This window comes from Tripterygium wilfordii, chromosome 9 (assembly GCF_013401445.1).
Source record: "Tripterygium wilfordii isolate XIE 37 chromosome 9, ASM1340144v1, whole genome shotgun sequence".
Taxonomy (NCBI): domain Eukaryota; kingdom Viridiplantae; phylum Streptophyta; class Magnoliopsida; order Celastrales; family Celastraceae; genus Tripterygium; species Tripterygium wilfordii.
The window spans coordinates 12,710,322-12,724,095 of NC_052240.1; the positions used below are offsets into that span (position 1 = coordinate 12,710,322).

The following is a 13,774-nucleotide window of genomic DNA, read 5'->3' on the forward strand; positions in this document are numbered from 1 at the left end:
TTTTAATGACTGTGGATCCATCTCATTCTCAACTCTAGAGTATGTTTGCATTCATTTAACAAAGAATTAACAATCCAACAATAACAGATCTTAGTGGGACCAGGACAAGCAGCACTGTGATGACAAGTACATTTTTTTCCAATAAGCTAGGCTCATAATATTCCCATCACTAGGGAGATCAGTGCACTGAATCCTGCTAAACAGCCAAACATCTTCGTTTTACCCCAAACATTGATTGCCAACTCATAAATTGTCCATTGTTTAATTGTACAAGCCCAGTAGAGGAAAAATGCTAGATCCAGTAGCAAAACGCCAAAACCTCATAGCTATGATCTATACGTCATGAGTTCGAGTCGCTCTTTCCCCTACCTGTTTAGGCCTTATCCACAAGAAGAAAAAGAGTGCAATCCTAGTATCCTATCATTTCAATGTTTAGGGTTTACGATTTAGAGTATAAGTTGTTGTCACTGTGATTCTCTTGTATGTACGACACAAGATGAAAGAACTATACTATATTTTTCCCTAATACCAAAACAATAACAACATGGCATGTCTCAAAGGAGACAAGAGTTGCAATTACATGATAGGAGAGGATGAGAATGCATCAGGCCTCACAACCCCCTGTCAATGAGCTTACCGTTGGGTCTCACCACCCCCATCGACTTTGAGAACATTATTGCACATCAAAGATTGGTCATTTTCTAACCAAAACAAATGTTGATTGCCTATAAGCACCACTGATTACTGAAGGTTGGTTCAAATTTGCAGGTGCTCTCCATATTTTGCATGGCAAATATAGCTCCCTGACTGAAAAGAACAGTAAAACAGAATCATTGCATCTTTCAACAATGTTAATCAAGAGTTCAGTTGAAGATCAATTATCATGCATGTCTCACTTTCCGTCAGAGTTTAATTCTGAATTGCTCTTGCTGTTGTATACATTCCTGTAGTACTTTACACATCAATCTTTCTTGTGACTAAATGGAGAGCAAACTTTTTCCAACCCTCTTGCAATAGACTGCCTAAATCCACCATCCTTCTTAGGTGAGGAAACAAAATTACTGGACTCCTTTTTCGGATGGATCGCATAAATAAGTGCCTCGACTTCTTCTTTTCCCCGTTCAAAAATATTAGGACCTTTTACTTCACTAATAGGAGTGCTTTCATCAATGTCATCGCTTCTTCCATGAGTTTCATGATGATGACGGTGTGGAGAATTGTCGCCACGCTTGATTCTTTCGGTCTCCTTCTTAGCACTTTGAGTGAGATTGGGCGCCTTTGCGCCATTCTCTGTCAATTTTATATACACAAGAAATACTAAGTTTAGGATTTAAGCCATTTTAGGCCCTGAAAACAAAATGCGGAAGAGGAAATGCAACGGCAATAGAGTCTAGTGCTATAACACAACAATTGTGTATACTTGAGCTTGTGAAGAAAACTTAAACTGATTATCTTCAAGCCTAAAGCCTCCAAGAGCATAAAACAACAATATACAGAAAGTGACAATGAAAAGCACCTGTTTTCTCTGATCCTGAAGCTCCCTTGGTGGATTGATCCCTACAACAGAAAAATCACATTGCATAAGAATCCTATTGAAGGACCAGAAAAAGTGTCATCTAATGCTACAACTGTTATAGCAAAACCTTGTTTTATAAGTTTGAGACTCTTTCTTGGGATGGATTGTCTGAACAAGAGCCTCAATCTCCTCCTTCGCTCGCTCGAACACATTAGGGGCTTTCACATCATCTAATGGAGTGTTTTCATCTATGATCTCTTCATTCTTTCCATAAGTTTCCTTGCGATAGTGATGATGTCTTCTTTCAGTGTGTACTATTGCTTCAATCTCTTCCTTCAGTCTTTCAAATACATTGGGTGCTTTTGCTTCTCCATCTGATAAAATATTCAATTTGACTATAAAAGCTTCAATAAAACATATCCACAAACAAAACGCAAACAAAGAGAACCCCAAGGCGTGGCCGAGTTGGTTCCTGGCATTCTATGAAACCCATGACTCTTAGGTTCGAAACATCCGAGGGTGTGATATACGGGTCCAGGGATTTACTCTACCGGGTTGGGTAGGTACCACAACTCTTCAGTAAATCAAACGTAATTCATAATGTAATCTTTTGGCACAAAAAAACTTGCACAATCTGCCATTAATTCAATTTCTAGCCATACCCATCAAAGGAATCAAAAAGACACCGAATTCGCGGAAGAATGCATTGATCCGATTAAAGAGAAAATTAAAATCAAACAAATGCATTCCAACCTCTAATAAAACCCAGGAATCGCACTGGAATGCGTTGATCCGTATGATTGATCTATTGATATAGTAAAACTAATCAAAACAACAAATAGGTTTGAGTCCAAGAGGAAGATAAATGGTTGAAGAAACGAGAATGGCGTACCTGACATGGAGATTGTAGGGTCTGATTTTGATGCAGACATTGATGAGTCTGAACTGGATTGCGAGATATTTTGATGTGATCCGACTAGTTATTATTGTACGCAGACAATCAGATGTCGAGGGTTTAGGTGGGCCTCCCATTGTTGGGGTCCCCGATCCAGTGCGACCATACATACACACGTGGACAACTTCAACTTCGGAGTTTGGACATGCAACCTTGTTAACGGGCTTTGTAATGATTGGGCCGTAAGATGCCTAAAATGGGCTTCATTACTTGGGCTCAAGGTAATCAGTTAGGGTAACTTTAGTCACACCCCTACATCTACTAAAGACACCCCATCAACTAATTTTTACAAGGGATTGTCAACTTAAGTTGGAGTGTCTTTAGTAAATGTAGGGGTGTGACTAAACTACTAAAGTTACCCAATCAATTATGAATTGAAGACAATTGTTTTGAGCTTTTGATACTGGATCTTGGGCCTCAATTATTATTTTTTGTCAATTTGGAAGAAATTCAGAAAGATTTTAAGAAGCCTAAGCCTGTAAACCATACCATATTCTGATATTCTCCACCTTCATACATTCCTTTTTGGTGTGTTACGTTTTTCACACTATCGTCTATGAGTCTGGGTAACTATAGGCTGCCGTCTCCATTGCAGGTAGTGTTCCATCACACCATCCACTCTATTTTTCAAATTTAAAAAACAATACAGGTTCCATATGATTCAACACATAGGGTAGCCGTTTGGCTACCCGTTTCACGCCGTCAAAACGCACAAATTCGCGTTGTAACCATGGTTTTTGGAATTTCACCTGTTTGGATATGGGTTCCATCTCGAATGAACGGAGTTTCACTTAATAAAACACGGACTTCGGCGTCAAAACAAAAGAAGTATTTACCTTTTTGCCATCATCCTCTCTCTCTCACGTCTTGCCTGAGCTCTCCTCGCCATTTTCCGCCTCATCATTTTTAAACCAGATGGTGCAAAAAGCAAATCACACGATCAAATTCGGACGGAGACACAGTCGCTGATCACTGATTTATTCTGTCCTCCTCTAATCTTGCCGTTGTTTATGGGTTTATTGTGGATTCTATCTCCAATTTTTCCGATGAATCCATAGCTGCCAATCATGAAGATCTATGCACCAACTAGTAGATCTGAGTCGAGATTGCACCGATGCATGCACCAATCCTTGGGTTTTGATTTTGTTTTATATTCAATACACTCATACTAAATTAAATTTAATTCGTATTCAATACAATAAACTGCAATATGTGGGTTCCTTTCAAAAAAAAAAAAGGGTATTTGATAATTTGATATACAATATATTAATAAATTAACCACAACAATAATTTATTTTTATAAAATATTTATTCATAATAAAAATAAATTAATTATTAAATAATATTTAAAATAATTTAATATATCTTTCAAAAAAATAAATAATATAATATTATAATGTAATATATTATATTATAATTATTATAATATATGTTGAATTGTACCACTGTAATCAAATTAAATCAATTATTTTATTTTATATTAATGTATAATGTAAACGTTGAGTGATTTTATATTAATATTATTAGTCATTTAATGTAACTGTAATTTAGATACGCCAAACGCATCTCACAGCACCGCACCACTGTTTTAAAACTAATGCGCCAAACAGCTTTTCCGTATCAACTCACCTCACAGTACTACAGTTTTATAACTCACAGCACCACACAACATTCCCAAACAGGCCCAGGATGGTGATGCTGAAAACGGCAGGAAGCCCGGCTGGCCGTCTACCCAGTCGATGACAGTGTTGAGTAGAATGACCTCATTCTGAAATTATTAATTTAATGTTGCTGAAATGATACAAGGCATGACAGTGAATGATCCAAATCACCCAATCAAGAGTAGAGAATCCAAACCCCAACATTGTTGCCATTCAAAAAAAAAAGCCAACATCGTTTTACTAGACTTAAATAATTAATATCAATCAAATCACGTTTTGGGTGTGGAAGGGACAGTAAAACACAATCATTGTCCTCATTCTCTGTTTAAACTGTGAAGCCTTTGTAATTACCGATGGGATAGGATTGACAAAACCCAAGTGATTGATGGGTATATAAACAAATGTTCACCTTCTCTACTATGTGTGATGTGACACATTTTATGGGCGGTAAGTACTTCGGATATGGTTCAGGGACAAATTGATATGGGCATTTGACTCACAGTGGAATGTATCGCTATGATGTGTTTGAATTGAATTTTCTAACATGATATCGGAGAAAAATTTGGGTTTATTTGGACATGATCTCTATCATACTCACCTATTGGGTCTCGCGTGATCGAACTCACAAGCACGAAAGATTGCCAACACTTTTAGTCCCACATTAGATTGACATAATCTAACTAAAAGGTATATAAGCAAAGGTTCATATCGTCTCACATAAGTAACGCGTTTTTTGAGTCTAAGTACTTGGGAGACAATTGAGGAGAACAAATAAGTGCAGACATTTGACCTAGAGCAGACAACATATCATTTTAATGTGTTTAGGTTGGGTTTTCTAACATGATATCAAAACAAAGACTAAGTCTATTTAGATATGACCTCTACCTGCCTCCACTTGTTCGGCCTCACATGATGGAAGCCATAATAATGTGCATGGGACTGTCGCGACTTGTAGTCCAATTCCTCCTACCCATGACTGTTTTCTGGGCCAATATTTCATATCTAGGATAACAAATCTGTGTGAGCCTTTCATCCATAACGGACAATATTACTTTAATGTGTTTCGTTCTAACATAAGCCTCTTAAAAGGCTTCCCTCGAAATGGCCCCCCCTGGAGTCCTAGCCATACAGATATTGAGCTCTCTCCGTCTCTAGCTGGTCCGACTACACAACTTGCAGAATCTATAGAGACTAATCAATAACTACAGAAACTAGAATACAGACAGAAAGGCGCAACTTAACTTCTTAAGAATGACCTCACTCAACACCACGTCATATGATCATATCGTTCTTTATACTACTCTCTTGTCTGATCACCAAAGCAGTGTTTAAGCAATGACTACCTCATAATTTCTTCTCCTCTACCTGTATATAGGTCCTAATTAGGGGCTCTTTGTTCAATACCATGGCCTAGTCTGGTTCATAATAGACAAACTTCTGGGTCTAAACATTCTCGCAAAAAAAAAAAAAAAACACAGTATTATTTATTTGGGTTTAAGGTGATTTGGGTCCTCCTGATCAACTTCTCCAGTCAAAGTTGCAGAGAGCACAGAAATTAATTGAAGTTTTTTCCCTACCTGAATATTTTGTGGTTTAATCTTTAATTAAGACTGTTTTCATTGTAATCCATTCAATATTCATTAACTGAGAGATGATAACATACATAACATACATTACAATTTACAAATGGTAATGACTGATGAGACAATGATGTGTCAGTGACGACTCACACTACTGACTTGGTTCACTGGATACCATTAACACCAAGACTTGTGTGCTATCACTTTCATATTTCAGTCCAAAAAACTATGAAACCAACACAAACAGTATTAATTAATCAACTTCTCTCCCTTGATTTGAATTGAATTCATGAATTGGGCCAGGCCAGGCCAGCTGCAGTGTCTGTACACTGTACCCCATCAAACCAATCTGTAGAAAATTGACTCAACTGTGCTTGTTTTCATACTTACTAACACAGAAGGGGATCTGCATTTGACAAGAAGGAATCACTTGTTAAGTTGTATGTGAAGCAATGTCCCTTCAGTCTTAACAAAGACACTGACTGTCAGGGAAGAACAAGCATTGTATTGCTGCCTAGGCAATGTCAAGTTTGGCCTCTTTTAACCCACTGTGAGTACTGCTGAAGCTTCTCTTCTCTCATTCAACTCTCTCCAAAAGTCAAAATGAAGACTATTGGCTGCTATATATTGATACCTACTCTTCAGATGATGATGACTGTAACAAGCAGTTCTTTTGCTCCTCAACAAGGTTTAGTTAACGTTATTGAACAGGAAACATCCCACAACATGTTTTTTACTCCAAGCAGGCATAGAAGAAAAATAACCTCTCTTTTATGTCCAAATCTTTGTAATTTCTTAATCTTCTTAATTAGTTTTTTGTTTGTACTCTCTTTTTTTTTCCTTCAAAGGGAGTTGAAAGTGTCCAAAGACCATATGATGGCGATCAAGAGAGAAGCAGACTTGGGTCTAGACCACCAAACTGTGAACACGTTACACAAGTGCGGTGGGTGCATACTATGTGTTGCCATCCAAGCACCTGCACCTGGTTACCATCTTGGACTCCAATACTCAAATTATGAACCAGAGGGCGGGAAATGCAAGTGTGGTTCCTTCTTTCTTCAACCCATGAATGTATAATTGATCAAGAAGAGTCAGGGATTGATTAGTCCCCCCACACTTGCAGCAGAGGAGTAATTTTTGTTACTATTTATTATCTTCAGAATGTTCTGTGATGGGGGGAGAGGAGGAATTTTTGTGGGGATTTGCTTAATTTTAATTAGGGCTAGGTGTATGTATTAATCCATTTTAGTAAACTATAGGAGTATATTATTTGTACTAAAAAAAGTTTGGAGTGTTTGTTAATAAATAAATTTACTTAGATACTTAGAAACCAAAAGCAGGTCTACCAACTAATATAACATCCAAACTGCTCAAAGTTGAAAAACAGAACCAGTATGGAATCTAACAATTTTTTAGGTACCATATACACATTATTTTCCTTGACTTCACAGTTACCTACATTAAGACCCCATTTCGTTTTGATTGTAGTGCAATTGTAACAGTAATCCTATCACGTGTAATTAGAATATCAGACTTTGACAAGCATTGTGATTACAAATTTTATAATACATATGTCAAGTATTGTTAACATGATTACTAAAAATAAAACAAAAACAAATATTGTCATGTTATACGAATATAATTATCATTACAATACAAGAACTCATCAGCAATGATGAGTATAAATTAGGAACCCATCAACAATAATGAATATAATTATCAACGAATCGATTTGGTTGGATAGATGTGTCAAAAGTTTAATTGAAACTGCAAATGTATTTCTCTTGCTGTATTTAAAAAAAATAATGAGTAACAAAAAAAATAACCATATGGCAAATACTCAGCTAAAAATACCGGGCACGCAATTTGATCACGGGATAATTACGCCCCGGTTTTAGGCGGATAACGGTCACGTGACAGAGAGCCCCACCAAGACGGGACCTCTCGACCTTGACAGTAAAATTTTCGTCACGCGTAGCAAGCACGCGGAACAAGTATATTTTTCTTTTTAGAACGAGAAAAAGAAGAGTAAAAAAAAAAAACAAAAAAAAGGGACCCACGCCACGCGCATTGTCCGTTGTTCGATCGAACCACCCAGTCATAGCCTTCGGTTGGATCAAATCAAAACAAGCTAGAAAATTAAAAAAAAGAAAGAACAAAGAGAGAGAGAATAGAGGAAAGTTTTTAGAGATGGAGAGAGCCGCGACTCCCAATACTAGACACCAATACCTTTCCTTTTTCGTTTTGATCCGATTTAATTCTTTGTAATTATTAACCAGGCATCGTGGATTAGGAGTTTCTTTTTGTCTCTGGAAAGGTAGAAAAATTACGACGAAAACCTAGATCTCTGATTACGTCTTGTTTCGTTTTTGCTACGATTTCTTGATTGTTTCCTTCGGCTTCGTCGGTGGTTGCGATTGCGGTTGCGGTTGATTCGGTGGTAGAGTGGTTTTTTTTTGTTTTTGTTTGCATCAACGGTTCTTTGGCCTCTCCGTCTTGTTTGTCGGATTCTTTGTTCGGTGAATTAGGGTTTGGTAGCTAGGTTTTCAATTGCGAGTGTTATTGCGTCGATGGAACCTCGTGTGGGGAATAAGTTCCGGCTAGGTCGAAAGATCGGTAGCGGCTCGTTTGGAGAGATCTATCTTGGTACGTTGTTTTTATTCGTCGGTTTTCTTTTTTCTTTCTTTTGCTATTTTGCGATTTGTTTGGTGTTCTTGAAAGTAATTGATATTGAGTTGTTTTGCAGGCACTAATATTCAGACTAATGAAGAAGTTGCCATTAAGCTTGTAAGTATTTTTCGCTTCAGTTACTCCTACAAATTGAGGATGTTTATTTTTTTTTTAGAATTATTGACTGCAAGAAAATTGGGACACTTTTCACTCATTTTAGCCCGAAATACTTGACGATTTGCACAATTTTATTGTTAGTTTTCCTTTTGGACATTGTAAATTGAGCTATTTCATTGAAGTGCAAATGCAGGTCAAATAACTTGGTGATTCAATTGGTATATTGAACTTGACTTTGCCTAGTATGATGATATAATTTCCTGTTTCCAAATTTTGAATATCTGCAGAAAAGCCGTGTGTTGTCAAATTGTAAAGGTGGTTTTAATTTTTATTTGCTTTCTGAATTTTCTAACCATGTCTTTCAAATGCTTGGGTTTTTCAGGTGAAACGAATTTTTTTTTTTACTTTCAGATCTTTGAAACCTTTTTGTTATTTCAATTTCTTCATACAATTCTTGTAATAAGTTCCTGCAACCAATAATTTGTGTTCTAAGCTTATTTATTTTACTTGATTGTATATTTTGCTCAATTTGTCTAAATGGAGGTCTTTAAGTTGTAAGGAATTGATTTGTTGCAGTTGGTTTACGGTTTCCATGTTCATTGTAAATAATTGCAGTTCCTTCGCATGTTAGTGATACGGATTTCTTTAACCTTCTTTTTTCCTGTTTTTATGCAAAGTCCATAATTGATTATTTCCCCATGTTTTAGTGTATAAGATGCTGATATGGCCTTTCAATTTCAGGAAAATGTTAAGACGAAGCATCCTCAACTGCTATATGAATCAAAATTATACAGAATCCTGCAGGGAGGAAGTAATAAAGCTTTTTTTCTTTTTTCTTTTTCACAAATGGGCTTTACGACCAGGTTGATTTTTTTTCCCTATTTTTATCTTCTCTCCTGATGATCTTTTATTTTGGCAGCTGGAATTCCAAATGTTAGATGGTTTGGAGTTGAGGGAGATTACAATGTTCTAGTAATGGATTTGCTTGGACCTAGTCTTGAAGATCTGTTTAACTTCTGCAGTAGGAAACTCTCTTTGAAGTCAGTTCTTATGCTTGCGGATCAGATGGTAGATCTCATTGATTGTGCATTTTACCTTGTTAGTATGTATGGTTCCTTGTATTCTTCAATTGGTTCTGTTTTAATGAATTTTAAGATCAATCGCGTGGAGTTCGTCCATTCAAAATCATTTCTACATCGGGATATTAAGCCTGACAATTTTCTTATGGGTTTGGGAAGGCGTGCAAATCAGGTATTCAGATGAAACTTTATATATCCTTTTAAATGTTTCTCTTCTTTTGTTTTTTCCCCGGCTGTTCCAACTTCCAACATTATAATGTTTGACAATTGTCAATTTGCATACAGGTCTACATCATTGATTTTGGTCTGGCTAAGAAATATCGGGATAGTTCAACCCATCAACATATTCCTTACAGGTAAGGAGACTGTATTTGTTAGTGGTTGTCACTAAAGTGACCCGTGAATTTTTTGTCAATGGAATTTTCTTGAACTATTTTCTTTGTTTGGTGGGAAAAGGAGAGTTTGGGGATACGAGGTTGGTGGGCCGGGGATAATATACGTTAAAAGGGAATTGGTAACCAACTACTTTTTTGTTCATGTTTGCCCCTGTACATGTAATATGGGCTTTAGGTCTTTATACATGATTATGCAATTCAGCAATTGCAATGTATGGTTTTCATAACACACATAACTGGTAGAATTCCCGAATGTAATATAGATGGCGTTGCAACTTATTTAATTCTCCTGTGAGTTTTGGCAGTTATTTCCTCGTCCTGTTGTTTAGCTAGACATTTAGTACCTTTTGTTTATTTTTTTAGTCTTGAGTGTTTTCAATTCCATTTTATCTGTTTATAAGTTTCTTTTTCGAAGAAAAAGAACAAAGGTTGGAGCATACACTGCCAGAAGAAAACAAGGTTTGATATATTGCTGGAAGAAAAATGATTTGTACTTATGGCTACATTGTTTAAATATAATTTGTTCCCTTTCTGTGTCGAGTACTGTAAAGTCGTGAGAATTGTGTCAGTGGTGCTGTGGTAGTGGACAGGATGCCATTACGTCTGATTCTACCATAGTGCGATTAATCTCTTTGCTTCTTGATCATTTTACTTTATTTTTACCTATATTTCAATTTCATTTGATTGCATTTGGTAACTGCATGAGATGGCCTCATGCTCTAGTTTCCATTCAAGGCCTTTTGTCTGTTCATATCTGGCTAATATGCTGTATTTTTCACAGGGAGAATAAGAATTTGACAGGAACAGCAAGATATGCAAGCATGAACACTCACCTTGGAATTGGTTAGCCTTTATTTTCTTTTCTTTTTTGATCTTTTTGAAATTGACATTATTTTCAACCTGCGAACTTCTAGTTAAGTGTCGTTCTCTTTGGTTCTTCTATTGATGTTTCCTATTGCTTTTGAGCTGACTAGAGCAAAGCCGGAGGGATGACCTAGAGTCTCTTGGTTATGTGCTCATGTACTTCTTGAAAGGAAGGTGATGTTTCTGTCTGCCTTATCTTATCATCCTATGTACTTTCTTCCATTACTTTGTTTGATGCTGACTTTCCCTCCTTTCCCTTCTTTGTCCCAGTCTTCCATGGCAGGGACTGAAAGCAGGAACAAAGAAGCAGAAGTATGAGAAAATTAGTGAAAAGAAAGTTTCAACATCAATTGAGGTCAATGTTGAATTAATGCATAGCATGCATACTAGATCCTGATATTGATGAAACTCTGACATGAGATACAATCCCTTTCCAGGTCTTATGTCGGGGTTATCCTTCAGAATTTGCTTCATACTTCCATTACTGTCGTTCACTTAGATTTGACGATAAGCCAGACTATGCTTACCTGAAAAGAATATTTCGAGACCTTTTTATTCGGGAAGGTTGGAATAATTGTATTATTTTAATTCTTAATATTGCTTTTTGTCAAAAACTATTTGTGAGTGAGATTTTGATTTCTGGCTCTATGGAAATGACATTGACAGTTTGTACTTTAATGTTTTTGTTACACAGGCTTCCAGTTTGATTATGTCTTTGATTGGACCATATTGAAGTACCAGCAGTCGCAGCTGGCTGTTCCTCCGGCCCGTGCTGTTGTATGTGTTTTCTTATAATGAGTTCTTTATATCTGTCATCCATGTAATGATGCTGATTTCTATTATGCTTGCCTGTTTTAGGGTGCCGGAGCTGGAACTAGTTCTGGAATTCCTCTGGCCATTGCAATTGCTGACAGACAGACAGGTAATTTCTTTGTGTTCCTGGTAGCTTGATATACCTGTTTGATTTGTAGGTGAATATATCTCAAGTTGATGATACCGCTGGAAGTGTTTCTTATGCTTTCTCTCATGTGAACTGATTTGACTACTCTTTTTTTCGTTTCCTTTGTTATTATTTTGATATTAATATACACTGGGATTTTCTTGTTATCCATCATTGAGGAAACATGGTATTTTCTTCAACATACGCTTGGGATTTATGTGCTATTTACTTTCTTTTTGGCAGGGGAAGAAAGCCGACCTGCTGGTCTGTCTTCAATGGATTACTCACGGCGAAGAGTATCAGGACCTTCAAATTCTGGAAATTTTTTGAAACAGAAGAATCCGGTAGCTCATGATTCTTCAATTGCTAAAGATGCTACAGTAAGTTGATTGGATTTATTTCTTAACTTTCTTTTTTCTTTTAGGTGGATTTCTTTCTTAACTATGTTTTTCTTTTATTTGATCGCTTGACGGTCACAATTTTATTTATGGGTGATGCATGAACTTTTCTTACTCCGATTTATGCATGGTGCCTTTTTCTATTAGTCCGACTGATGCGCATTACTTATTGAATGATGGTTTGTTTAAATTATGTACGACTCTGTTATAATCACTTTTCCGATTGATTATCTGGTTCGTCTAGATTAATATACATGCTACATTGGTTGATAATAGTGAACATTTTCATACTTCCTTTAATATGGATATTTTGCACTTTACTTTTACTTTTATGTTCATTATGTTAAACTTAATCTCTAAGACCGTGCAGTTTCCAAGCTCCAACATTGTGGGGCGGTCAAGCGGATCCTTAAGGCGACCTGCTGTTTCTAGCAGCCGAGATGCATTTGTTGGAAGTGAGTCAGATCCTCAACGCTCTTCCACGATGGAAGCAAGCCCCGCAGCGTTACACAGGGTGTCAAGTGGGCAGTCTCCTGTGGGATCCTCTGATCCCAGGCATCCATCGTCAGGAAAAACTACCTCTCACACAAAGAACTATGAAACTACCCTTAAGGGTATTGAGAGTCTGCATTTTGACGGTGATGATAGGGCTCATTATTAGATGCCCTGTTGGTGCGCAGTGCTGTAAATGATGAATTTGGCTGATTTTCTTTTAGGCGTGCAGTGCAATGGATTTTATGTTGGAATTGAGTTTCAAGAGAATTGTGATTCATTGCCCCCAGGAAATACTGGTTTTGGATAATGGCACTCAAAAGCATTAAATGATCAATGTGGAAACGAGTCCGAAATTCCAAATTTGGCTGCGCCAAGTGAGCACGTGGTTCCTTTTTCTGTTGAGGTTCAAGTGTGCTTACATAGATACGGCTTCATCTTTTTTTTTCCTTTGTTGTGCACTTTCTTTCCTCGTGAGGTTTACCTTATTTCTGGAGTAGTTTGTCCAATTTAAGCTCTGATTGTTCATGCTGCCACAAAACTTTAAAAATTTTATGGCTCTGTAAATTGGCGGGGTACTTTTACTCTGTTATTTGATTTGCTTTAATTTTAGCAGAAGTACAGCGTTAGATTGTACGGAGGCAGTTGCTGCATTCGAAAGTCTGGTTGCAGCATTGAAGTGCTAATGTAAACCTCTTTAGGTTTAATAATACGTTGATACTAATGTGGTAAGAACAAATGATTCCGTTTTAGTGAAATAACTTTTCTCGGTTCCTTGATCTGCTAGATGGCTTCCAGTCGTGTAATGAGGATGGTATCCTTTGAGCTGCCTGTTCTCATTATACTGAATTCATGCTCAGAAAATAGTCAGGAGTGTTAGAATAGGATTTCTAATTTAAGAGCCGACATAGCCACTTCTGTGTCATTTCAGAAAATATTTTGGTACAGGAAAATTGCAATGTGATATTGAATAATTTTCTAACTTTATACTTTTTGAGCCCACTGCAATTAAGTAATTTCTTCTATGTTTGGTTCCACAACCACAAGTGAAGCAATATTGCAAATGGTCAAATACTATTTATTTTTACATGCATATGGGTAATCACC

The 13,774-nt window shown here is 36.8% G+C and overlaps 2 protein-coding genes across 3 annotated transcripts; one reads left to right on the forward strand and one right to left on the reverse strand.

Moving 5' to 3' along the window:
* Positions 1 to 820: 820 nt before the first annotated feature.
* LOC120006336 lies at positions 821 to 2,555 on the reverse strand. Its single transcript, XM_038856349.1, has 4 exons — positions 2,409 to 2,555; positions 1,644 to 1,890; positions 1,517 to 1,557; positions 821 to 1,290 (listed from the first exon to the last, which is right to left on the reverse strand). Exons 1-4 carry the CDS (start codon positions 2,446 to 2,448, stop codon positions 962 to 964), a joined length of 657 nt encoding a protein of 218 aa, XP_038712277.1. The 5' UTR covers positions 2,449 to 2,555; the 3' UTR covers positions 821 to 961.
* A 5,277-nt stretch (positions 2,556 to 7,832) lies between these two features.
* On the forward strand, positions 7,833 to 13,440 carry LOC120005594 (casein kinase 1-like protein 1). 2 transcript variants are annotated; one of them, XM_038855324.1, is made up of 14 exons: positions 7,833 to 8,358; positions 8,459 to 8,499; positions 9,241 to 9,310; positions 9,419 to 9,567; positions 9,655 to 9,750; positions 9,864 to 9,934; positions 10,755 to 10,816; positions 10,948 to 11,011; positions 11,108 to 11,192; positions 11,275 to 11,401; positions 11,532 to 11,614; positions 11,696 to 11,759; positions 12,021 to 12,157; positions 12,537 to 13,440. In XM_038855324.1, exons 1-14 carry the CDS (start codon positions 8,283 to 8,285, stop codon positions 12,834 to 12,836), a joined length of 1,425 nt encoding a protein of 474 aa, XP_038711252.1. In that variant the 5' UTR covers positions 7,833 to 8,282; the 3' UTR covers positions 12,837 to 13,440. The 2 variants fall into 2 exon arrangements, with proteins under 2 accessions (XP_038711252.1, XP_038711253.1); XM_038855325.1 differs by having other exon boundaries at positions 7,836 to 8,358; positions 12,546 to 13,402.
* The last annotated feature ends 334 nt before the right edge of the window (positions 13,441 to 13,774 follow it).